At 46.4% G+C, this 24984-nt stretch overlaps 1 protein-coding gene across 1 annotated transcript in view; it reads left to right on the plus strand.

Annotated features, from left to right (window-relative positions):
• UBE2O (ubiquitin conjugating enzyme E2 O) overlaps nt 1–24984 on the plus strand; it is a 62677-nt gene that overhangs the window by 28492 nt on the left and 9201 nt on the right. The window contains exons 2-13 of the mRNA XM_053994684.1: nt 5074–5133; nt 10190–10300; nt 10983–11080; nt 12524–12587; nt 14286–14429; nt 15065–15174; nt 15982–16132; nt 16914–17416; nt 20139–20293; nt 21188–21300; nt 22364–22489; nt 23435–23524. Of these exons, the coding sequence (XP_053850659.1) occupies nt 5074–5133; nt 10190–10300; nt 10983–11080; nt 12524–12587; nt 14286–14429; nt 15065–15174; nt 15982–16132; nt 16914–17416; nt 20139–20293; nt 21188–21300; nt 22364–22489; nt 23435–23524 (1725 nt within the window). The remainder of the gene's footprint in view (nt 1–5073; nt 5134–10189; nt 10301–10982; nt 11081–12523; nt 12588–14285; nt 14430–15064; nt 15175–15981; nt 16133–16913; nt 17417–20138; nt 20294–21187; nt 21301–22363; nt 22490–23434; nt 23525–24984) is intronic.

The raw sequence follows: 24984 nt of genomic DNA on the forward strand, positions 1-24984 counted from the left end.
TGCTGTCCAAGTCCTTGTTGAAGTCAAGAGGCAGAAGCATCTTACATAACAGATAATTCACTTCTGAGTCAGCTGGATAAATATCTCAACCATAATACATCAGTTCAGGTCAACTTACAGAGTTTCATATCCAGCATTGTGTTTTCCTCCTTTTTTTTTGTGGTACCTTATATTCTCATTTTTATAAGCAGATACCCACGTGTGTGTGCTGCTTTTTCTCCTCCATCTGTACGAGCTTATTTCCAGAGATCTTGTTTTGGAGGATGAAATTCAGAAAGTGATGTTGTCACCACAGTGATTGTGTTGGAGGTAGAGGCTGTGGGATCACGCTGTCACCCTTGAGCAAATCTAATTCTTTATTGGTCAGACACTGCAATTCTTTAGGTTGGAAAAGACTTTTGAGTTCAACCATTAACTCAGCCCTGCCAAACCCACCGCCAAATGATGTCCCCAAGAGTTACAGCTGCACATCTTCTAAATCCCTGCAGGGATGGTGACTCTGCCACTTCCCTGGGCAGCCTGTGCCAGTGCTTGACAGCCCTTTTGATGAAGAAATTTTTCCTAATATCCAGTCTAAAGCTCTCCTGGCACAATGTGAGGCTGCTTCCTCTTGTCTTGTTACTTGGGAGAAGAGGCTGACCCCCACTTGGCTACAGCTTCTATCAGGGAGTTGCAGAGAAGGAAGAGTTCCCCCTTGAGCCTGCTTTTCTCAAGGCTGAGCCTCCCCAGCTCCCTCAGCTGCTCCAGAATCTGAGACAGCACTGGCCAAGCATGAACTTCAACGCAGGCAGCTGGCACTGGCAGGCATTATACTGCATCAGGTGCCCTCTCCCACAGCCAGGGTGCTCTCTGTTGCTGGGCAGCTGAGCAGAAATGCAGCTGTAAACTCAGGATTGATCGAGGTGGAAGGTGTGCCTCCCACATCTGTGTGTAGCTGAGTGTTGAGTCACAGTGCCAGGGTCTCCTGTCCTTCCTGGTGTCCCAGTGTGGGATGAACCTGCATTGCAGCTCAGCAGTCAGCCCCTCTGAAGGAAGGTATGTCCTGGCATGTTTGAGACTGAGCAACCAAGGACTGTGTGTTGATGCATTCAGGTTCCTGTCTGTGTTTAAACTTGTCCCCAGCATCTCTTCTTGGGATGTTTGGAGCAGGGGACAGTTTTTTCATCCCTACCTCCTGTGACAATATTGTTTACCTGGAGTGCAGTGTGGCAGTAGCAAACCAAAATGCTATTTGCAGGCAGAATTACCACCTTCTGTTTCTCCTAAAGTGAAATTCCAAGCCTCCTGCCCCATGCAGAAAAGAATCTGTATGGGAATAGGAAAGGAAGGGATGTGCTGGCAGTGTGAATGAGTTGTCCTTTCTCCTCTGTTGGATAAAACATTCTGAGGGATGGTGACAGTGGTAGTGGGAGTGGTTTTGTCCACTGTTGGGCACCAAGGATGTTACAAGCAAACCTAAATTGCTAATTAGTGAATTAAGCTCTGCCTAAGTTACGCAGAGAGACACCAGGGATTTATGGCACTACTGAGTATCTCCAGTGCTCAGTTTGTTTGGATTCACACCACCCAGGGCTGCTTGTCCCTATATCAGTCCAAGCAACTCCCATATTATTTACCACTGAACTTCCGAAGTGATTGTTACTTATTTACCTGACACAGTATTTGGCATCTGTGGCTAGTCCAGATCATCAAAGTAAATTGTTCTGGTTTTGAGCTCTTGTCAGCAGGGAGTTGTTGGAGAGGCAAATTGGCAGCATATCTTGCATTTGCTCAAGGGAGTTGAGAGATTAAACCCAGAGTTACAATGGGAGTTTAGCCCACCCCTGCCTGGGGATGTTTGCACCTCACTGCCAAATTGTTTGCTAAAGTGGGAATTCAGTTTTCTGTCAGACATCTCTCTCAACCTCTGCTGTTAGTTTAAACAAACAAAGCCCAAACCACAAAGATTTTGTTTCAAATAACAAGTTTGTAATAAAAAATTAGGCAAGTGGATGAAAGCAGAAAGCTCCCAAGGCTTAATAAGCTAATGCTCAGTGGAAGTGTCTGTCCTCTCCCAGTCTGCCCAGTTCCAGGTGTGAGCCCTGATGGCTCCCTTATTTCATTTGAGGTGAGATGACTCAGCTGAGAAGGTGAATGTGATCCTGTTGGTGCTTGTTCTCTATGCAGACAATCAGATTTTGTGTATTCCTCCTGCTGTGTGTGGTTTGAGAGCATCATCAGCCCTGCTAAAGTATCAGGTGTTCTCCAGATTGCAGCTGCTGCCTTTTGATGAGTAAATTTGCTGTGGAGCTCAGGCACTGATTCAGTGCTGAGCACCAAGAGAGCATCTGAATAGCAAAGGAAATAAATGGGGGCCAGAGCTGTTCTGCCACTTCTCTTTGCAGTTAAGGCCCTAAGGAACATAACTGACCCCAGGCTGGGTGTGTCATCGCTCTTCACCAGGGTAAAATGTGTGTATAGTGATGAGTGTCTTTGGTTTGCCTTATTTAACATTTGTAATAGTGAATTTATTTTTTAAAAAGCAACACAAACACATCTTGCATTTGAGGAGGGAGCTCAGCTTGGCATACAGGAGCATAGGATTCCTCAGAGCATCTCTGGGAAACTGCTGTTTCTCATTCTTGGGGCTATTACTGAGGCACGTGGCTAGAACAGAAACCCAGCCGTGTTAATACTGACTTTCTTAGAGGTAAATATAGCAACTGTGAGGACCTATTTTAAAAGTGCTTCTGCAACAGAATTCCCTCAGTGCTGGGGGAGGGAGGCTGTCCACTGGTTGATGATCACATTGCTCTGGGTGTGACAGAGGACAGGAGGAATCACTGAACTGTTGTGTTCATCAGCAGCCATTCCAGCTCACTCTGGTTGGGTTTCTCGTGGATTTTGAGTCTTTTTGACATGACAGACCTGTGAAGTATTTATTGTTGATGATGGCATTCTACCTGCTCCTTGGCTTGCTTTTTCTTGCTGCTGAGACAGGTGGGTCTGGCACATGAAGCTGAAAATAGTGCTACCTTTAAAAGCCAAGAGAATTGAAAATAGGTTAAATATAGTCCCCCTGTAGAGGAAGTTTTATGCTTTGCTTTGGGAAGAATTGGTATGATTTATATTCCTGAGGAAGGATCACAAAATGGGAATGCTGCTGATTTACAGCTTCTGTGATTTACCAGCATTGACCTAACCCAAAGATATTGCTGCTGCTGGGTAACATAGAATCATCTTAATGATCTGAGTTCTTCAGAGGCTGCATCATAAGGAACAGTATGGCTGAGTTCTGTGTTGAAACATTATGCATCAATTTAAGCCCTAATGCATTTTGAAATGAAAGTATCATCATACACTTGGAGCTATGCAGCAAGAATACTTCAGTTACAGTACCCAAACTGCTCCTCATGCTTGACTACTTACTGGAATGTAAATGTTGCAGCCTGATTCTGGATTTTAAAAGGCCGCCTATACAGTACTTACTTTAACAAATAATTTTAGAAAACTTTATAAAAATTGATGTCTATCCATATACCACAGTGGGATGTGGGAGGCAGTGAAAGCAATTCTGCAATCTGGAAATGTGCTGTGGGCTTCAGGTTTCCCACTCTGGTGTGGTTCTGACTCCAGAAGTTGGGTCTAAAAGCCTGCCTGGCTGGGTCTCTTCCTCTCTTACTGAAACACACAGTCAAGAAGATGATAAATACTCAGGTCCTTTGGTTTAATTCCAGATCTTGTCTTTGAATTATAGATTTGTCTAATTTAGTAAAGGAGGCTGTAAGCCAGGGAGTGGGTTAGGATGAAATGCTGACAGAGCACAGTGGAGTTCAGGCTGGGATGAACAAGGAAAAGCCGGGAATGCAGCAGCAGTGGCACGGCTGGTTCTGAAAGTGACATGTGAGAGATGCTCTGTCCCTGATGGTGCATTCATGTGGCACTTCCCAGAGCACGGGGTGTGTAATGAGTGTGTTTGCAGGGCTCAGTGATGTACCAATGCAAATAACTTCTGGACCACTGAAATGCAGATGAGGTTTCTCCCTGTTCAGCAGAGGGAGATTTTAGCTGAGTTACTGGGAGGCTGAGCAAGCCTGAAATTGGAGTTCAGTCTTGTGGCCTCTCACAGGACATCATCCCTCGTGTAGCATTCCAGTGTATTCAATGGCAGCTGCATTTTGTAGTTTTAAGCTTGTTTAACACTTAATGAAATAGTCTGCAGGTAGTCTTGAGGTCACTGAAACAGCTGGATGAAGGGCCACTTTTGGAAGGACATCACTTGGTTAATCACTGAAGATTCATCAAGTGATGCATTCCCTTTCCAGTAGCACTCCTGGTGTCCACAGGTCTGTGTGAGCTGCTGTAGGGTACATAAAGATGGTTTAACCACATCCTTTGTTGCCAGAACAAGCTCTTTGCCAGCAAGTGTTTTAGCAGGAGCTGGAGTAAGCAGTGCTTTGACTTTATCCATGGCCTTATTGATGTTTAGTTACCTGCGTGTACCTGAGAGCTTCTAAGTGCAGAAACAGCTATTTCTTTTCCTTTTTTTTTCAAGACAAGTGCTTGCTGCAGTGGATTTGTCAACTATTCCCCTGCCAGCCAAGACTTCTTATGGTACAGGACCTTGCTTTATGTGTCCCAAGCCAAACAGGCTTTCCACAGATATTTGGGAGTATCTTGGATAAAAAGTGTGCAGGATGAGACACAGAGCTGTGGTGTGATGTGCTGCTTCATGTGTCTTCTGTCTTCTCTACTACATAGACTGGATGTGGGTAGGAAATGATGCGTGGTGCAGGCAGAGGAAGAGGAGAGGGAGACTCGAGGGGATGAATGAGTCAATGTCTGCACCCTTTTTGATGTGTCTGCTGACTTAGAGCACAGTCATGGATGGATCCCCAGATCTGTCAACTGGATTTTGCAAGTGTGCCAGTGGGATTAACTCTGTGTATGGAAGTGCCTCAGCATCCTCCGCTGCAATCCTCCTCAGTCTGGAAGATTGGGATACTGTGCATTTGTATTTGTCATGTTATTTCTGACTGAGTATCATCTGGGGTCATCACTAAAGCCAATCTCTCTCTCTCTCTCTCTCCTTAGCTGAAGCTTGAAGATCGCTCAGTGGTCCCTCGAGATGTGGTCAGACACATGAGCTCCAGTGTAAGTGCTTTTTTTCCTTCGTCCCTTTTTGATTGTGATACTGCTGCATAGGTTTCTAGGACTGGCCAAATTGCTTGAATGGAGCTGGACAGTAACGCTTTGAGGATGTTCTATTTTTCATGTGTTGGATAGACTTAGCTGCCTCCAGTGAAAATGGAATTCTGCTAAGGCTGCCTCTCTGCAGTTGCATAGCTGCAAAGGTCTCCTGAGCAAGCAATCCTGGACATGGTCAGGGAAGGAGACAAGAAGCCTGTCTACCCTGCCATCCTTAGTTTTGCATTAATTCATTCTGAGATGTGGGGACTGTGGACCTATTCTCCCAGACCTAACAGGGAGGTTGGAGTGGGGGCAGATCCCAGTTCCACTGCTTGCCTTTGTCTCTTTGTGTTCTCTGGTAGAGAATTTGGAGGGAGTATTTTCAGACACACCTCTCAATCTACAGTAAGCAGCATCTTTTCCAGCTTTTCCCAGAAATTCAGCAAACCCAGCACTGCTGGAGCATCCAACACAGCTGGGTTGACAGAAAGAAGCTGGTTCTTAAACAGCAGCTGATAATTGTTCCCTTTGCTCTTTCTGGATGCTGTTCTATGTCCCAGCCCCTCTGTTCTAGTTGTATGGCACTTGTGCCTATCAGAGATGTATGAATTTGGGTTTTGTGTAGGGAATACTGGGGAGACTGTTGAGTATTGATGATCAGATGGGATGTGCACTCTTTAGGAGCTCAGCAAGGTTGGCAGTTTCTTGCTGTGGCTCAGAGCTAACCTCTAACCCTGAGCCATATGGCCCTGCCATGTGCTTGCCTCTATCTTCTCTTGACTTGCTTCCAGCAATGTGGCTACCAAGGCTGTGATGAAGGAAGCAGCTGGCCACTAACTGCTGCAGTTGGACCACATGGTGTGCAGCCTGGTGCAGGGATAGAGAAGGCTATTCTCTGACCTGTCTGGCTTGTTTGGGTTTTTGTTATTTTTAAATAAAGCCTTTTTTTGTCAATTAATAAAAGTAAACCCACTCCCTTTTTCACAGCATATTACAAAGAAAAAAAAAAAAAGGAATGAGAAGCTTGAATAATAATTTAAAAATTGCTGAAGCAAAGTATTTCCTTAAGAAATTTAATGGTTGTTTGAAATGGAAATTTGAAGTCAACATATTTTTCTAAAACTGCAGCTTTATGAAAGAGTTCTCATCCAAAACAATGAACAGGTAGAAACTGGAATTATAGGCTGTTCACAGTGTTGTACCTGGCACAGCTGGAGCTGTCAGAATGTTCTTTTCACTCAGGGGCATGCTTTGAGTCCTGTCTCTCAAATGTTTGTTATCCAGTGCTTCTTAAGGTAATTTTAAGCTTTCAGGACAGCAGGTTGTTCTCCTCTTGGCAAACATGGATGTGCTGCTTTTGTTTGCAATTTCCATTCTCATTTGAGCAGAAATTGGCTCCTCTGGCTTGCTGCACATGCTTTGGTAGATATGTACCCAGCAGTTGTCTTGCACATTCATTAGTGTTGGTTTGCATGTTTAAATAATGGTATTTGCTTGACCCTTGTGCCCAGTAACTTCATTTTTTTAATTGATGGGATGGTGAGATTATAGCTTAATTTCTTCTCTCTATTAAAAAGTGTAACAAATCTGAGGATGACTTCCATGTCCTCACCCTCAAATATTTCTAAGTGTTAGTGGGGGTGAATTAAACAATAAACCCCCTTTATCCCAAAGAAAACCTTCACTTGCTAACAGATATATTCCAAAAATTACAGGAGCATTTAAAATAGAAAACATGCAAGTGTCAGCCTGCCAAATTCAGGATGTGGGATGGTTGCCCTGCGCCAGTTGGCCTGGCAAATGGAGAATGTGGAACTTATTCTGTATTCCACACACTCTTAGGGCTTGTTTTTAACCTTGAGCCAGAAGAACTCGAAATCCTCTGTTCCTCAAGAGAGGAGAGCTGACTCAAAATCCATGTGCTTCTCATTGAGCACTGAGTGTGGGAAAAGACTGCTTCAGGGGGAAAGGCATAAAATGAAATTATTTTCACTGAATGCAGTTGGGCCTGAAAGTCTAATTCAGCTGGATGAGAAGCAGAAGTGGCAGAGGTAATTTTTCCAGATGATATGCTAATTTGGGGAAAAGGTAAGAAGTAGGTCTGTAATCTGTCAGACAACTGGATTTTGTTGTTTCAAAGGATTCTGGCTATGCTGTCCCTTTTAAACAAAGGAATAAAGGTGGTGTAAAGATCCTCTTATTAGAAAAGAGAATGCTGAGGGAAAGAGTAGAAGGATGGGAGGTGGAAGATATGGGATTGATGGCTGTGTTTCCAGGGCTGCTGCAGTCTTGGATGGGAGTTTGCTGGTCTGCCTTAAAGCCTTGTCTCTGAAGGGGAAGGCATCCATTCATTGCTTAAATACTCAGTATCTCCAGTGTGGTGCATGATATCAGGGTACCTGAAGAAGCAGGAGCAAGATCTAGGGAGTGCACTCAATTGTGGAGTTGAGTGAGGCTTGAACCTCACTCAGTTCAGTCTCCTCCCTTTTCCAGTTCTGCTGTTGGAATTGATGGGAATGGATTTTTGTAACAGACCTGTGAAATATCAGCTCGTTTCATTTGGCCCCTCCTTTAATGGGATCAGCTAATGAAAGGATGGGTGTGTTTGAGCTGTGCTCAGCTGAGGACCTGCCCTGGAGATGAGACAAGTCGGCAATGTCTCTTTCTGGGACTGCACTGCTGAGCATTGCTATAAACTCAGTGATTCAGCAGAACCCCTCAGCCTGCAAATCTGCATCCTCTGTTGCAGGCTAACGTTTCATGTGACAGGGAAATAAGTAAACTCATAATAAAGGAGGGTTCGGGGGCAGGTGAGGGAGGAGAATTGTGATTTGACAGCCCTGTAAGTCCTAGGGCTGCTCACAACATTGATCTCTGCTTTCTTAACCACAGACAGGGCTCTGCACTTGCTCAAGCATTTTATAACTGGAAGGAGAAGCAGGCTGATCTAAACCTGTTGCTCTTGGCCATGACTAATAGGACCCAGCTGTGTTAGGTGGGAGGCACCTTTAGGATGGTGCAGGTACCTTCTCTTAGAGAACAGGCAGAAGGGTGCTGGAGCACATCAGTCACTCCAGTCCTGGTTTTATTGCTTGCTGTGCTTTCACCATCCATTAAATGGGTTTTAGACAAGGAGACAATATGATCCACAGAAATCACAGGTGTTGGATTGTATCATGTCTCAGAGCTGCTGTTGTGTTGGCTGCTGATAAAGGAAAAATTAATTTTGAAATGCAGAGTGTAGGACAAGGCACTTGTTTCTGGAGGGTTTTTTGGTTCTGACTAACAAAAAACAGTCTAAAACACAGGGCCTGAACTGCAAAGCACAGCCAGAGGATGGTGTGGGTATACTTGTTTTAGCTGACTCTGGAGGAAAAGCAGGGCAGGTGGCTGTGCTGTAGCCTGCAGAAGCTGTGGGTTTGTTGAGCAGGTGCCACTTCTGAGCAGGCCTCACTCATCCCACGGCTCGAATCGTGCTGGCAGCAGCTGTTGTGAAGCCAAAGTAGTTCTGGCCAACCCTTTTCAGGTGAGAGTGATGGTACAGCTCTGCTAGGCCTGGCAAGCCTGTGCAGGCAACAAGCTTAGCTGCAGTCTGTTGTAATGGAGCTGAAGCTGGGAAAGGCTCCCTTTGCTTCCCAGCCCTTCTGGAAAGGCATGGGAGTGATATGTGGAGCAGTGGCGGGAATGAGCCCCTGCTGCTTTGGGGTCTGCCAGCCTGGCTCTCCCAGCCCTCCTGGGCATGCTGGCACAGCTCTGCCTGGGGCAGGCCCCACTCTCCTGATCCCATTGCCTTGGGAGCCTCGGGGCTGCAGGGCACTGGGCTGGGTTGAGGAGAGAACTAGCAGCAGGCAGGCAGGTGGAAAGCAAGCCAGCCAAAAAGGCTGAGCAGTCTGTCCAGGAATTACCCTGGACTGTCTTTGCTCCAACTGCCAGTCCTCAAGATGAAACTGAATGAGTTGAGCACCAGCAAACTCCTGAACTCCCACAAGGGCTGCCCAGGGCTCTGAGTAAAAGCCTTGACTAAACATTTCCCGTGGTTGAAAGAACAGAACTGAGCAAACAAATCCACTCCTTGCAGGGTATAAGCCCTTTGAGTGTTGTGCTCGAGTCCTGCTGGAGCAGAGACCTTGATGTTTGAGATAAGGACAGCTCATACCAGGGCATTTGTGATGCTGGCCCTCAGTCAGCTTTGATAATGGACTTGTGGTCTTTAATAAATAAGACTATCGATTGTCCCAGCTGTCAGGAGGCCAGGGCAGCTGCTGCCTTTGACAGTATTTGGGTTAGCAGTCCTTCCTTGCAGACCCCCACCATATGTGTGAGCAACGTGCACATTGTGTGCTCCCTGCCAAGCTGCCCCCAGAAGGCTCCTGACAGCATGTCTTCTTTTCTTGGGGACAAAAAAGATTAAAACTTTGTTAAAAAGTGAGGGAGATAATGACAGACCATCTTATAATTAGACCAACTGTGAATTATCTGGCTGCAAACCTTGATATTTGACCACAGGTGCCAGATTTTTTTTCAGTATGACACAAAATAGAGACTATTTATAATGTCCTTCAAAATTGTGTGTTAAAGTCACAACAGCTTTAAAGAATTTCTGTTTTGTTGCTGATCTGCCCCTGCCTTTGCTGACTCAAGGCAGTACCTGCACAGTGGTCCTGTGGAGCTGGGAGCCAGGCAGATTTTAAAGCAAGTAAATCACTTGCTTTAAAGCAAATAAATCATTTATAACCTCATACACTATGGTCTTATTTGACCAGGTGTAGGAGTCTCTGCTTTAGCAGCTATTTCAGATTCTAACTGTGAAGAAAACATTACAGGTCTGTAATAGTGATCTCACCTTCTGAGCTCTTAATAGTGTTGTATGAAATGCCCCTGCAGAACAAGGACCTGAAGGATAATAGGGGGTTTAGTCTTGAAGTTTGTCTCTGAACTTATGACTTGTACACAAAACACATACATTTGTGTGTAGGACCTTCCCTAGGTAACAAACCTTTTTTCCCTTTTGTGTTTTCAGGACAGTCAGTGTGGAACCGTAATTGACGTCAACATCGAGTGTGCTGTGAAGCTGGTGGGAACCAACTGCATCCTTTACCCTGTCAACAGCAAAGACCTGCAGCATATCTGGGTGAGAACACAGCCAAAGGGAGCCAGGGCCTGGTGGTTTGGAGGGATGCTGCTGTACTTCAAGTCTTTCTTGAAGGCGAAGCATCCATGTTGTGCAAGATGCATCTGCAGTTTGGTTTTATTTTAAAAACCTCCCTAGCAGAAGATGATGCAGCATCTCCTCATCTCCCCATCTGTTCTGTGTTTCTCATCACATTGCTGAGACCAAATTGTCTTGAAGAGCTAGACTGACATTAAATTATGTGAGAACTCCTGCACTGAGTGTGGAAAGCTGGTGTGGCAACCTGACCAGGGCAGCCCGTGGCCGTGGCCCAGAGCTGCTGAGCTGCGACACCACTGCTGCTTAAACAGACTATAAAAATGCTGAGATGAGTCAAGCATGTTTCTGTTGAGCTGGAACAGTCTCAAACATATCTGTTTCTCTCTTTGAGTGGATAGTTGGTTTCCAGGGACCAGGTGGAAACCAACTGGTTGGTTTCATTGTTCTTTCATTGTTCTTTTTCCTCTGAGATAAAGATAATTTGGAAGTGAAGAGCAGGAATGTCATGACACATCCCAAGTCACAGCCTGCAGCAAGACAGTAGGATATGAGCTCCTCTGGGATGAAAAATTAGTCTTAGTGATAAAATTGGCTCCAGCTACAACAATTATTTTTAAAGTTTTGTTTCCTGTTTTCATCACAGCCTTTCATGTATGGTGACTACATAGCCTATGACTGCTGGCTGGGCAAGGTCTATGACTTGAAGAACCAGGTCATCCTCAAGCTCTCCAATGGAGCCAGGTACTTCTCTCCTTCGTGTAGAAAACTGTCCCCCCGGTTTTCACAATCCTGATCTGTTTTATAAGAACAAGAAACAGTTTGGGCTTCATTTACATAGTGATAAGTTATCTGCTTGCATGATCTTCTGATGTAGAGCAAGAGAATACTTCTTTCTCTGAAAACATTGAGATTCATTGACAACCCTCTGGAAAAGCTGTAGTCTGAAAAGTGACAGTTTTTTCCAATCCCAGCAGATCAGTGCTCCAGAAATAAAGCACATTGGTCTTTAAACTGTGTTTCTCCTCTGCAAAAGTAGCTGTTTAAGATGGGTGGTTGTTCCAGACTATTTCTCAGTAGGAGAGCATAACTTTACCGAGATGCAGGGAGAATTCTTACCTTAAAAAAGGGTCTGTGAAATGGTGGAAATTTGCAGGCTAGTGGTTTCTATCGAAGATGAAAAAGCTACCCAAGATAGAACAGCTTTCTTTTTCACTGAATTTTTTATAAATGAAAACACAATCCAAAGCCTAGAGAAAGATTTAACCAGAGATATTGAAAGAAATATATGGTGAAATTTCTGCAAAACCAGCAGAAGGATCTGAATTCTGTTTCTCTTGCATATGAGACAGTGACTTGCATGCCAACCCTTACGGATTTACTATATTCTCTGTTACTGAGGCCTGTCTTATCCAACAAACTCTTGATGCAAGGCAAGGAAGGAACCAGTGGAGGGCCAAGAGGCGTATGGGCCTGGCAGCTGGGGAGTAGCCCATCTGTCTTGTAAATTGAGTGTTGACATTGATGTTTAAAACACAACAATCAAATCCCCAATCCTGCAGCCAGCTCTGAGTCTAAGAGAAGTGATTAATGTGGGAGCTGTAGCAGATGATTGGTGGATGCATCTGAGAGTTTGACTGTGTTACTGTGCAGTTAACCCAGGCTGGAAGGTTCTTAAAACTGCATTAAACTAGGAGAGAAAAATAGCCACACATCTATCTGTAATGCTTGCAGTTACTGGTGCAATTTAAAACGTTGCTTGGAATCTTGTACCGGCTCCTGCACAGCTGTGTAAAGTGAAGTGCTGCTTGCAAAACCTTTTCCTAATGAATCATTTGAAATGCCACCAGAACTTACTCTGGAAATGAAGCTATCACTAAAGGAAATATGCCCAAATTGCCTTTAGGTCCCAGCATGGTGTGAGTAACAGATGGGACCTCTGCAGCTGACAGATCTTGTCCAGCACCCAGCCTGTTACTTAGCTTGGTTTTTCACATGTTGAATGGGACCTTTAGATACTTTTAATGCTTTTACAGCCTGTCTATAACCAGTGCCCATAAAAGCTCAGTGATACACTGCTGGGTGTATGGCCAGACCTGCTCAGGCAGTATCAGTTCCTTGGGTGCTGTTTGCTTTTGGGGTGGATGGCTCTGGAAATGTGACCATGTGTCTCCTGTCTGTTTCCAGGTGTTCCATGAGCACAGAAGATGGAGCCAAGCTGTATGATGTTTGTCCCCACGTCAGTGACTCGGTGAGCTGCCGACTCTCCTGAGAGTCCTTTGATCAACTTTGTCTTGGAAACTTTTTATGCAGGAGGGAGGGAGAAGGCAAAATTCATAGGCATTTATTAGTCCTGAAACTTTATCACTTACAGTAACAGTTTAAAGCTGAAGTTAGTCATGAGCAAGGTTTGAGGAGATATTACAATTGATACATCCAACTGGTTTCTTTGTAAACAACTTGTGTAACACTGTCAGCTGGCTGGTGTCAAGGCAGTTCACTCACTGCTCCTTCTATCTGCATGTGCTTCTAAAGGCTCTTACTCAATTTACTGCTTTTAAAAACTGTTCCTCTTCAGGAAAAAGGTGTTTTGTTTAACAGGTGTTCTGCTAGAAGCAGGTTTTCAGGTCATGTAAGAGAATGTCTCTTGTTACTGCAGTCCGTGGAGTTTTTTGAACTGAGACATGCCACCATACTGGCATTTTCCAAATCATGTGGCAGGGAAGGTTTTGCTTGCTTTTGGGTAAAACAGTTTGCTGTGTGATGGGATCTAACCTCTCTCACTTTCAAAGGCTGATGACAGCTTGCTTGTTCTTCCTAAGGGCCTTGCTGCACTGCTGGCAGCAGTGTTGGGAGATGGCAGAGGATGACGTGTGATTCTTAGGAACTAGCAAAGCACTGAGCTCTTATCCCTTCCCAGCCTTCAAAGCAAAGGTCCCTTTGATCTAAAACTGCACTTCTGCTAAAACTTGATGCCAGCTTGTTGAAGAGTAAATGGAATATCAGTTCAATAGGATGTGCTGCTGTGGTTTTCTGGTTCTGTACAGAAAAGGAGTGGTCTGTCACTCGATATTCTCCAATACCTCAGTCTCTGCTACTTTGGGTTGTGCAGTGTATTTTCTGCTCACTAAATGGATGTTGTAGCAACATTTAGCTTCTGGTTACCCAATTTAGAGATGGCTTGTTTTGAGTCAGGCTGCCTTTAAAGTGTACAGAGTCCTCTGGGGAATCGCAGTTTGGGCTGAATCACAGGCTGTCTCCAGTGTTACTCTTGATCCTGTGCTCAGAATTGCTGTGTGTTAGATGGTTACCTGACTTAGATCTTGTCACACTGCTCTTATCCCCTCTGACAAATTACAAGACTCAATGCAGTTTTATGCTCAGTATTTTATCTACCCTAAACTGCTCTGTCCGCCCCCACACTCTGAATCTCAGTATCAATGGGAAGGAGCTCTAGGAAAGCAATTGTTGTGTTTACTGTCCTGTTTTTGTTTTCAAAGAACTGTCGTATTAACTAATCCACCTGAGACAAGAATAATACTTACACATTAAATTTGACAAGCAGAGGAGTGAAGGCACACATCCTTTGCCTCTGAAAGATACAGGTGCTTGAATTAGAGCATGGAAAAGAGAGAGATGTCCTTGCCCTGCTGACCTTGGCTACCTTGTTACTGAGAACCTCTGTGTGGAAATATGCATCTTTTGTTTCTTGCAAGTACCTTTGCTTCTCCTGCACCAAGTCCTGGTCCTGTTTGGATGTGTGACAGAGCAGGTTGCTATAGGAACGGCTGGCTTGCCTTCAGGAGAGGACGAGATACAGGAGATGGGCATCTTGCAGACTTTACCTTTATAGTTAATTGTACTGATCACAAAAGGTGGAAGGGAAATGCTGGGATATTAAATCTTAGAGTCCTTTATGCTGTTTTTCTCCCCTCCATTACTCCCACAGGGTCTCTTCTTTGATGATTCATATGGCTTTTATCCTGGACAAGTCCTCATCGGGCCATCTAAAGTGTTCTCCAGTGTGCAGTGGCTCTCAGGTGTGAAGCCTGTTCTGAGCACAAAGAGCAAGTTCAGAGTGGTGGTGGAAGAGGTAAGGACTGATACCCTGACACATGGCCACCTTCTGCCTTGCATGGTCCCTGGCTGGCTGTTTGGAGCAGAGTCAGCTTGCCATGGTAACCTCCCAAGAGCAAATGTGCTGTGGCTGTGGTGTTCTGAGGTGACAAATTTCTCACTGGGGACTGGCAGGACTTTTTAGCATCCTAGCGAGGGTACCTGCTGGCACCCTGTAAAGTAATCATGTGTCAGCACACTCAGAGGGCAGTACTGCTGATCATTAGGGCAATAGGAGCACATCTTCTATTGAAACTTAATGTTGCATGCTGTCCAAAAAGGGAGAAATATTGCTGATTCTTTGCTTAAAGAAGGAGCAGCTCCAAGTCCATTAGCATATCTCTTTGTGACATTGGACTGCTGATTTATATGTACCATAGCTTCCTTCCCAAGTCACTTGTCTTTCCTTGAAGATAAAAGCTGTAGAATCTGTTGTCAGGGGTCAGGCTATGGGGGCACTGTGATTGTCCTGGATGTGGTGAAACTTCACTTGCCCATATTAAATGATAAAAGCAGTTTTACACTTTCCTGTACATAAACTTTCAGATCTGAGACACTGGTCTGGGAAAGTCTCTGAAATGTGTAATTGCCTTTTCTGTCACTACATTGTAGGTACAGGTGGTAGAACTAAAGGTTACTTGGATCACTAAAAGCTTCTGTCCTGGAGGTACTGACAGTGTGAGCCCTCCTCCCTCAATAATCAGCCAGGAGAAGCTGTCCAGGTGAGATCCCTTGAAAACCTTTTTTCACTCCCAGCACTCAGGCCCTGGAGACTGTGGGTGACAGGCCTACCAAGTGAAGAGACACAATGCTGCTGTTTCCAGTGGGATTTTTTTTTCCACATTGCATGCCTGCATATCCCAGAGCTTCAAAAATATGAAAGAGCAACTTCCAAATTAGTTTAGCAGACACTTGAGTTACCAGCACGAGGGCAAGCATCCTGCTAATGCCAAGTTCTCTCCAGCTGGTAGGTCAACAGAGAGGTGTCTGGCAGCAGCTTCCTTCTTCCCCTGTCCTTCCACTCCTGCCTGGAGCAGGCTGCAGCTCCGTGTGGGTCAGGGGTGGGGCTCAGGGGTGCGGCTGCAGCCCGGGCTGGTGCTCAGGCAGTAACTGGTGCCCTCTGCAGGCTGCAGCTGCTGGAATGGGCTGGGAAAGCTCAAAAGACAAGTCAGATGAGCAGCAGCACTGTCAGTGTGGGTTCTGCCTGGAGCTCCTGCACTGGAGGGGAGCAACTCTCAAATTACAGCAAAAAACCCCAAATGTCTCTTGGCAGCTCTCTCTGGGGGGAAGGGGGGAGCTACAGGGAGAGGAGTGCTTTGTGTCCCACCCAAACCCTTTGTATCCCCACCCAGTCCCTGGTGAGATTCCCCCTTCTCCTTTAGAATTGTGTGCCTGGAAATGATTTGGTGTGGTGCTCTGCCACCCCTGCAGCAGCACTGTTGGTGTGAGGCCACGCCAGCCCTGTGAAGGCTCTGGGCACTGCTGGGTTCTGTTACTGTTCTGTGCTCACGGCTCTCCTGTTCTGCCAGGGTAAAGCGTCTGGGGTGCTTTGACCATGCCCAAAGGCAGCTTGGGGAAAGGTGCCTCTACGTGTTCCCAGACAAAGTGGAACCTGCAAAAATCACCTGTGAATGTCCAGAGAGGAACTGTGTCCTGGGTGAAGGATCAGTAGCCAAAAAGGTGAGTTGAGGGGTTGAGGGAGGCGTTGACTTCTCTAAGCTTTTGTGGTCACTGTGGCTTTTAAAGCAGAGATCTTCCTGGTAGTCATGTGGTCTGAAATGTGACACCTGAAGTGGTTGTGAAGAGTAATGGCTTGTTGTTGCCAGCAGGGAAGTCACCTTGTGGAGCAGTCTGACTGCTCCAGGTGAAGCATGCAGCTAACACCTTGAGAGAACATGAACAGGGCCTCAACACAGAAGTGTCACCTTGCAGGGGTCAAGTGTGCTGTGACAGCTGGGACTTAAAAACATGTTGTTTTCCTTAGCATTCTCATGGAGCTGAAATGTTCCGTTAAATCCTTGCTGCAGTGAAACAGGGAAGTTGTTTTTGCTTCCTAGGCCAGTTGAGTCATGCTGTGGTCTCTACCTACTGGCTGTAGAGCCATGATGTTCCTAGAATAACAGGATGTCATCGGTGTGTAGATGGTGACCTCTCTGCATGTCTTTGCATGTTACATGGACTTAATTGGGCAGCTTCTTGTGACCTTCCATAACAAAAAAGTTCAATACGTGGTTAAAATAAGCTGAAGGAGCAAAGCTCACTTTACTTGAGCTAGTGCAGTGCTGCTCCTAAGCAGAGCACTGTGAGATGCTGGTTTGCAGAGTAGTCTGGTGCAGGTGAAATTTGCAGAGCCCCATAGGTGCTGTTTTTCCTGCACAAAGCTGAGCATTCCCCTGGAATGGCTGGCTGGCAGCCTGATGAGTGTCCAGGCACAGGTCTGACCCACATCTGCTCTCTCCAGGTGAGACGGCTGCTGAAGAAGCAGATCGTGAAGATCATGTCCTGCTCCCCGGAGTCTCAGGGCACCAGTGAAGCCCCTGAAAAAGAGTCTGCTGCAGCTGCTGACCAAAAATCAGAAGAGCTTAAGCCTGAATCCAAGTGTGATCTGGATGACTCTTCCAACAGTGCACCAAGTCCTGGGGAGAGAAAGGAGGAGCAGCCTGAAGAAACAGGGAAGGAGAAAGGGGGAACAGCAGCACGGCAGCAGCAGCCTCCCTTTCTCCTGAAGGAGGAAGGGCTGCCTGACTACCGGCTGCAGTCCATGGAGCAGGATGCTGACGATGAGGCAGCTGATGACACTGATGACACCAGTTCTGTCACCTCTTCTGCTAGCTCCACTGCCTCGTCCCAGAGTGGCAGTGGCACCTGCCGCAAGAAGAGCATCCCTCTTTCCATCAAAAACTTGAAGCGGAAGCACAAGAAGAAGAAGACCAAGGTTTCACGAGAGTTTAAGCCAGGAGACAGGTGAGCTGGATTTCTACACCCCTGTGTAATTGCCAAAATCTCCCTTCCCAAGTGCTCAGCTGTAAAGCACCACCTGAACTCAGGTGCAGGATGATGGGGAGTTTGGGCACCACTTGGTAGTAACTGACAGCAATTATCTTGTGATGACTGTGCAGTGGCCTGTGTGGAATCAGCCTGGTCTCAGTCCAGCCTCTGATGAAACTGGGGCCATGTGACCTGACACTGATGCTATTCCATTTCAGCTGTGCCTCGGGGCATCGACAGCATATCTGTGCTCTGCTAGACTCTGTGTGCAGGGAAAGAGGTGAATAAAGATCACACAGCTTAAACATGACACTAATTGGTTACCTTATTGGCAGCTTCTGCAGAAACCATGCTAGGAATGGACAGCTTATCCTAGAGAGCTGTCTCCAGAGCAGCATGGAGCTCTGAGCTGGCAGGTGGTAGTACTGCCATGGTCTCTCTTATCCTGGCCCTGCTCTGCAGAGATCTGCAATTTTTGCCAGCAGTATACTTCTTAATACTAGGATTTTTTAATTAATAAATTACACTCACTCCTTGAGAGCCTTGGAGGAATTGATTTCAGTAGCTTGGGGGAGGGAGCACTGCATGTATCTGCCCATTTCTAGATAAAACTGGATCTCAGCAGTTTTGGCCTTTAACTTAGGAATGTTTAAACTGTTTTCATGGGATGCAAGGACATCTGACAAGTGGTCTGCCTGTCTTCAGGCTTCACTGAGCTGCTTAGTTGTGTACAGATTCTGCATCAATTGGTGCAAGAGAACATGAGAATTCTCCCAGGAAAGTGACATTATCAGAGATTATTCAAGAGATCCACTAGTTTGAGAATGTCATGAACTTCATTTGCATTTTTTGTAGGTATTTAGCCTTGCCTGTGAGTGATTCTTGTAGTCCTTGTAAGTTCTGGAGAAATTAGATTTGAAGGTCACAAAGCCCAGCAGAGCTCCAAGTGTGAGAAAAAATGGGAGTGTGTGATAGAGTTCCTGGGAGCGGATTCTCGGTTCACTCTTCATGTCTCACTCCCCCGCTGAGTGTCTCTGTTTTACTGAAGGTTTTGCTAAGGAGAGCTAGCTGGGGCACCTGGTGACTCCCTGTACCATACAGGCAGTGGGGAGAAATCCCTGTGCCAGCCCCAAGAAATTCCAGTGCTGGATCAGGGCGGCTCCATACAAGGAGATGCAGAGATAACCATGACACAGAGTAGGGGTTAGAGGCTTTTTCAGCACAGACTGAGAGCCCCCAGCTGATGCTGTGAAGGGTACTGTGGCAGCTGGGCACAGCTCAGTGTGAGGGGCCAGTGCTGTTGAATATTCCTCTGGGGTGCTGAGGAATCAGATGTTTCTCTGGTCATCAGAGATGTTCTGCCAGGCACTGCTGAGAAATGCCCAGTGCTTGGGCTGCCTGCACTTGGTCACCACATGTGATGTGTCAGTTCCTGGGCAGCCTGGCTGCAGGGGCCAGCTCAGCATGTGGCTTTGCCATCAGTGAGTGACCTGCTGCAGCTCTCTGTGCAGCACACAGACCGCTGGATATCTTTTAGTGAGGGTATTACAGGGATTTTTATTAACATCAAGTTTTGATTTTTGTTTGAAGCCACTGCTGCAGACAAGAGAGCCTCATTTCTTTGCACAGCCTTTCCACTCCCATCCTCAGCAGCACATGTCCTATGTCCACCAGACATGTCCTATGTCCCCCAGAAACCATCTTGTTGTGGATCACACACACACGTGGCCTCTTACAGACCCTTCTCTCATAATTTCTACTGTTGAGTGCTGGCCCTGCTAAAAACTTCATCTTGTTTCCATTTAAAAATATTTGTCTGACATTAATAAAAACAGGGCTGGGGGCAAACAGCTGTATTTGCCTATTGTATCTTCTTTCTGATTTGGTTCTGAAACCAACATAAATCCAGCACTTCTGTTATTCTGGAAGGCCTGGCCAGCAAAGTAGAGGAAAGATTTAAAGCCAGTGTGGGATTTGGTTTGTTCTGTTCTGTAGGATTTGGTTTGTTATGTGCTGTAGGAGGGATGAAATTAGTGGAGGGCTCATTAGAAGAGTGTCCAGCTAGGCTGTCTCTCCTGCCCAAGCACTTTGCCTCCTCAAGCCCCACAGCAGAGAACCAGCATGTGGTCAATTGTGGCGTGTTTGGATTTAATTTCTGTGCTGCAGAGACACGTATATGTTTGAACAGCTGGGAAGGACATTTTTCCCTTTTAGAAAAAATCCTTTTGCTTTACCCACATTCAGTGTGTAGCCTCTTTTTATTTTGTTTTTTTTTTCTCTCTGGAAGGGCTGTGATAATTTATCTTTCCAGTCATGTGTTCTTCTAATTTCAAAGACTCCTCAGAGCTGGAAGGTGCTCCAGTGGAGAAGATCTCAAGCTTCAAACTATTTGAAGCTCCTGTCATGCTTCTGTCAGGGGCAGAAAGTGGGTCCTAGTAGATGTTAATTTGCCTCCATAGGAATAAAAGTGAACTCAGCAGGAGCTTCCTGAAAAGTCAGTCCTCCTTCAGCAATGTAACACCTGCAGGGGTTGAGAACCCATCAAAACAAAGCCTGCTGCGTAGCTGTGTCCATGTGTTCTACACGGGGTTTCCTGACTTGCTTCCCAGCCTGCTGATCTGTGTACCTTTGTGGTGCTGAGGTCCATCTTGATCCCTGATGTTCCCTTTGGCAACTCATTGCCTTTGTGTGCTGCCAGGGTTGCTGTGGAAGTGGTGACCACGATGACTTCAGCTGATGTGATGTGGCAGGATGGCACCGTGGAGACAAACATCCGCTCCAATGAGCTGATCCCTGTCCATCACCTGGACAACAATGAGTTCTGCCCCGGCGATTTTGTGGTGGACAAAAGAGGTATTGGATGTCAGAACAATGCTCTTAATTGCACAGTATGGCTCAGTTTGGATTCCCCTAATTTGCCCTGTAGCTGTTAGTGCTCACTTGGGGTGGGCACCTGACAGGGACAGCAGTGATTCAGCTGTCTTGGTGGGAATGGCAGCAGAGAACCATTATTTACATAACAAAGGTGAACTATGACAACAGGAAGGATGTGGAAAGAATAAATACCAAGGATCCAAACTAGGATTTTCAGTATTCCTGCTGAGCAGGAGTTGCCCACCTTGAAAGTGCCAACAGCTCTGAGCTCAGTCCCAGAGTGAGGGGAGAAACAAACAGCTTACCTCAGGCTGTTTTCTCTGTATGGTTGATTTACCATGACCCTCATGTTTTTTTTCATTGAGAGTTTTGGGATCCAGAGGCCTCTTCTTGAATCCCTTTTCTTCACCGAAACAATTGGTGATGCTAGTGAGGGCCACAGGACAAGTTCAAGGAGACTTACAGTTTTTTTGATATGAAATATTGATGATGCCATTTGGCTCTCAGCTCCTTTTCTAGCAAGGATAGACCCTCAGCAGTGGGGACCAGAAGACACTCAGGCTGGGAAGCAGGAAAGCTGGCTTAGCATAAAGAGAGGCTGTTTTATGTGGCCATTTCTGATGAGTAATGTCTGACTGGTCTTCTGGGTTACACGTAGTCTGTGGAAACTAAAGTTACCCGTCAGTTCCAGCTCTACCATTCTAGTTTGGCAACAATTCTCACTGTGTAGGAAGAAGTGTTTTTCCTCATGCCATTCACAAGTGGAAGGCTTTAGCCATGAGAGCCCAGGAGCTGACAGCCTCAGTCACTGAGCAAAGTCTGTGCTCCTTTGCCTGATTTGTCTGTTTTATTCCTTACCATTGTGACCAATAGCTCAGAGCTCCCAGGATCCTGGGTTGTATGGAGTGGTGCAGTCTGGGGACCACATCGGTCGTACCTGTGTGGTGAAGTGGTTCAAGCTGAAACCCAGTGGAGATGATGTGGAGGTAAGTGCAGGAGCCAGTGCCTGCTGCAACCAGCGAAGAGAAAGCAGCCACAAAATAACACAAACCTCACAGATAAGCCTGGAAATCAACTCCGCATTGATTGTGTGTCCTTGAGGAAGGGAGCAGTGCTTATGGGCATGGGAGACTTAGCTAGAGGTGATGTCACTTCATACTTGTAGATGCCTGTGAGGTGGCAAAGACCAGGCAGATAATTTACATCCTGTGGTATCATCAGGTTCTGGTATGGATGAATATTTTTGCTAAAGTTGTCACAGACAATTGATTATTGAGTTCACTATAAGAATTTTTCCTCCCCATGTCTTTGCATGGTTCATAGAAAGAGGATCAATCTATTGCACCTTGTTGTGCTTGCCTCTGCCAGGTACTATTGCCCATAGTTACCCTAATGCCTTTTTCTTGGGATTTATAGGAATGCTCTATTTTCCAGAGTCTTGGTAGACTGCAGTCTAGTTGGAGCTGAGAGGGGGCCTCGACACTGCTTTGTCTTAGCCTGCCAGGCCACATTGTCATAACTGAGCAGGGCCCTTCACATGCAGAAGCAGAACATGTGTCTGGCCTGGGGTTGTGCTTCACTTATTACTCATAATTCATGAGCTCCTAGCTCTCTTTCTCCAGGAGAAATCAAAGGAAATATGTTTCCCATTAAATGACAAGGTTTTTTGTCATATACTCCCTGTTGCATTGGATAATTTCAAAAGTAAGCTCTTGCCCTTTGGGCCCCAGTGAACTGCTTTGAGAAATCTGGGTGTTCAGAAGGGAGTAAAACACTGTGGTTGCACATCTCCTCATCATGGTGACATGGACCCTGAGGTAAAAGTGAGGGTGAGCAGATGAGACAGAATATCTGCTTCCTTCTGTTGTGCCTTGATCCACATGTGACTGGATGAGGTGACAAAGAGGGACAGCAGCAGCCCCTTGCAGGCTGTTGGAGCAGCTGAAAAGGGATCAAATAAAACTCAAAGTGCTTTGGAGGGCTGAAGGTGTGTTCTGGGGGTCAGTGCAGCCTCGTGGGGCTGACGTGTTGCACTGTGTCTCCGTGCAGCTGATCGGGGAGGAGGAGGATGTGAGCGTGTACGACATCGCCGATCACCCCGACTTTCGCTTCCGCACCACCGACATCGTCATCCGCATCGGCAACTCGGACGGAGCCGCGGCCAAGGAGGACGAGGTGGGTCCTGGGCACGGTGACCACAGGCCCCACATGGGCATCCGAAATAAACTCCCTAGCTTCCTGGTTTTGTATTGGTGTCCCCTGCTGTCATGAGTAACACATCAGAGCTCTGTCTGGTGGAGATGCAACCTTGAAATCCTTTGACCTTGATGACAGTCTGCAGCAGAGCAAGAGTGAAGCTGAGACAAGAACTGAACATATGCCTGAGGGCTTTTCATAGAGCTCTTGCTTAGGATTTCAGAGTTACTTGTAATAAAAGGATATTCTGTGGGCTCCTGAGCAACCATGAGGTGGTTTTGTCATGAAACCGGTTTCACTTGGCAGCAGAAGACTGGAGTTCAGCTATGGCAACTGAGCTGTGTTCATGTTAATTTTGTTGAGCTGATTGATTTCCTTGAGGGAAGAAGGAACAAATTATATTGTAGAGGAAACACCCCTGGAGGTACCTCCAGCTTTTGAGCCTACTGCCCTAAAAAAGTGTTAAAAGATGTAGTGTGGCTCTTACAGCATGAAACACATCCCAGCCTGCTCAGCTGACCTAAATAACCTGCTGCAGGGCAAGGTGCTCCTTGCCTGCACACCCTGCAAGACTGTGGCTTGTTTGTTCATGCCTATGCTCTCTGAGGAGCCCCTGGTGCTGGGTGTTGGGGGGGCTGAGGGCACCCCACTAGAGGGCACCCCCATTCCACAGAAGACCTGTCCCTTGCTGGCACTGAAAGGCCACTGCTCCTGTCAAAGATCAGGATCTCCTGCCAGACCAGCACCCCCACTCCTTGTGGAGAACAGTTCTCCCCACCTCCATGGCATGTGGTTTCTGTACGTAGGATGCAGGTTGCTCTAGGTGGTTCTCCAGCTGGGGAATATGTTTCTCAAATCCTTTCTGCTCTGCACTGAAGTGCCTGGGGAAGAAAAGGGACTGACAAACCACTCTTGTCTCCACAGCCTTCGGTCGGACAGGTGGCTCGTGTGGATGTCAGCAGCAAGGTGGAAGTGGTGTGGGCTGACAATTCCAAGACTATCATTCTGCCTCAGGTGAGGTCCTGTTCCAGCTCCCAATATCACTGTAATTCTTAGCTGAGTGACAAGATGTGGGTTTAAATCCTGTGTGCAGAGAAATTCACTGGGTGAGGGACTCTTGCTCTGTTGATTGGTGCAGTCCCATATGGTAGGGTGGCTTTCCAGTTCTGTTACCACAGGCAAATCCTTTTGTCAGGAGGTCTGGGCAACTAGTTGGTCATAACTACTCTCTAATCTAGTGATTAGGAAAGCCTGGACAGGTTCTCTTTGCATTAACAAGTGTCTCCCAGCTCTGCCCACAGCCCTGCTCCTAGCCTGCAGCACCTGGTGCTTTGCAGAGCTCAGGGATCATTGGTTCTGTCTGGAGCCCGGGTTAGTGCATTGCCCAACCAGGGCACTGCCAAAAGATGATTGCATGTTCTGTCTCTCTTGTGAAATGCCACCATAGTGGGGTTTTTGCTAAAGAAGCTCCTCCAGAAGCTGGGCCAGATCCACAAATTGTCACCTTAGCTAACCTAGGGATCAGACTCAAATCTTATCCCAGGGCAGGGAGGGAAAGGGTTGAGTGCAAGCTGAAAAATACAGATGCAGCCACACTGCTAATCCACTGCACCCTGCCGATTTGTCTGGGGTTCTTTTAAGGCTTTTGTTGTAATGTCTTGTACTCATGCTTGCTACTCCTCATAGAGTTTCATCCCATGTCTTCTCTCCTTGTTGCCTGGAATGAAGGCAGACAGCCTAAAGATACAAAACAACCTACAGCTGTAGAGTCCCATTCTGTCACTGACAGAGCAACCACTGCCTCCACTGCAGAGATGCCTTAGCAAGTACAATGTACTTGAGCAAGATTCCTTTTTAAACCAAGCAGCTCTGCATTAATTACAGTAGAATAGTCAATGCCTGCACTGTGGCAGTGGACTGGGGCGTACAAAGCAGGCTGCTGTCTCCCTTCCCCTTTGTCACATGTGCTTGGATCACAGGCACAATCAGAGGTCTGATGCGTGCTCCACAAAGGGCTGTTCTCACACTGCAGTGCCAGGGCTCTGCAGCAGCTCCTGCTGTGTCACGCCAGTCCCTTCGATTCTGCTCCTCTGCGTAATTATGGGAGTTAGAGAAATGTCAGAAGCATGAATTATCAGTTGGTAAAACCATGATTTATCAATGCCTGACCATGTGCCCAGGGACGAGCTGTCTGGGTGCTTTTTCACAGCTCTAAAAATAAAGATGGCATAACAGGCTAATTAACTTTCCAACTCAGATTTGGATTAGCTTTGAGGGGAGTGAGTTTTGATGGCTTTTCATGCCTGCAGTCACTTGTGTTGAACCCAGCTAACCTCTGCTAGCTGCCTGTCTCAGGGTGGCACAGGACTGGCTCAACAGTGCTGGTTCACTTGAAGGCTTTGACAAGATGACTGAGGGTCCCAGTGCTTTAGCCTCTGGGGTCATATCTTGCAAGATTAAGAGGATTCTTGGGC

The sequence above is a fragment of the Vidua macroura genome, chromosome 19 (genome assembly GCF_024509145.1).
Source record: "Vidua macroura isolate BioBank_ID:100142 chromosome 19, ASM2450914v1, whole genome shotgun sequence".
NCBI classification, from domain to species: domain Eukaryota; kingdom Metazoa; phylum Chordata; class Aves; order Passeriformes; family Viduidae; genus Vidua; species Vidua macroura.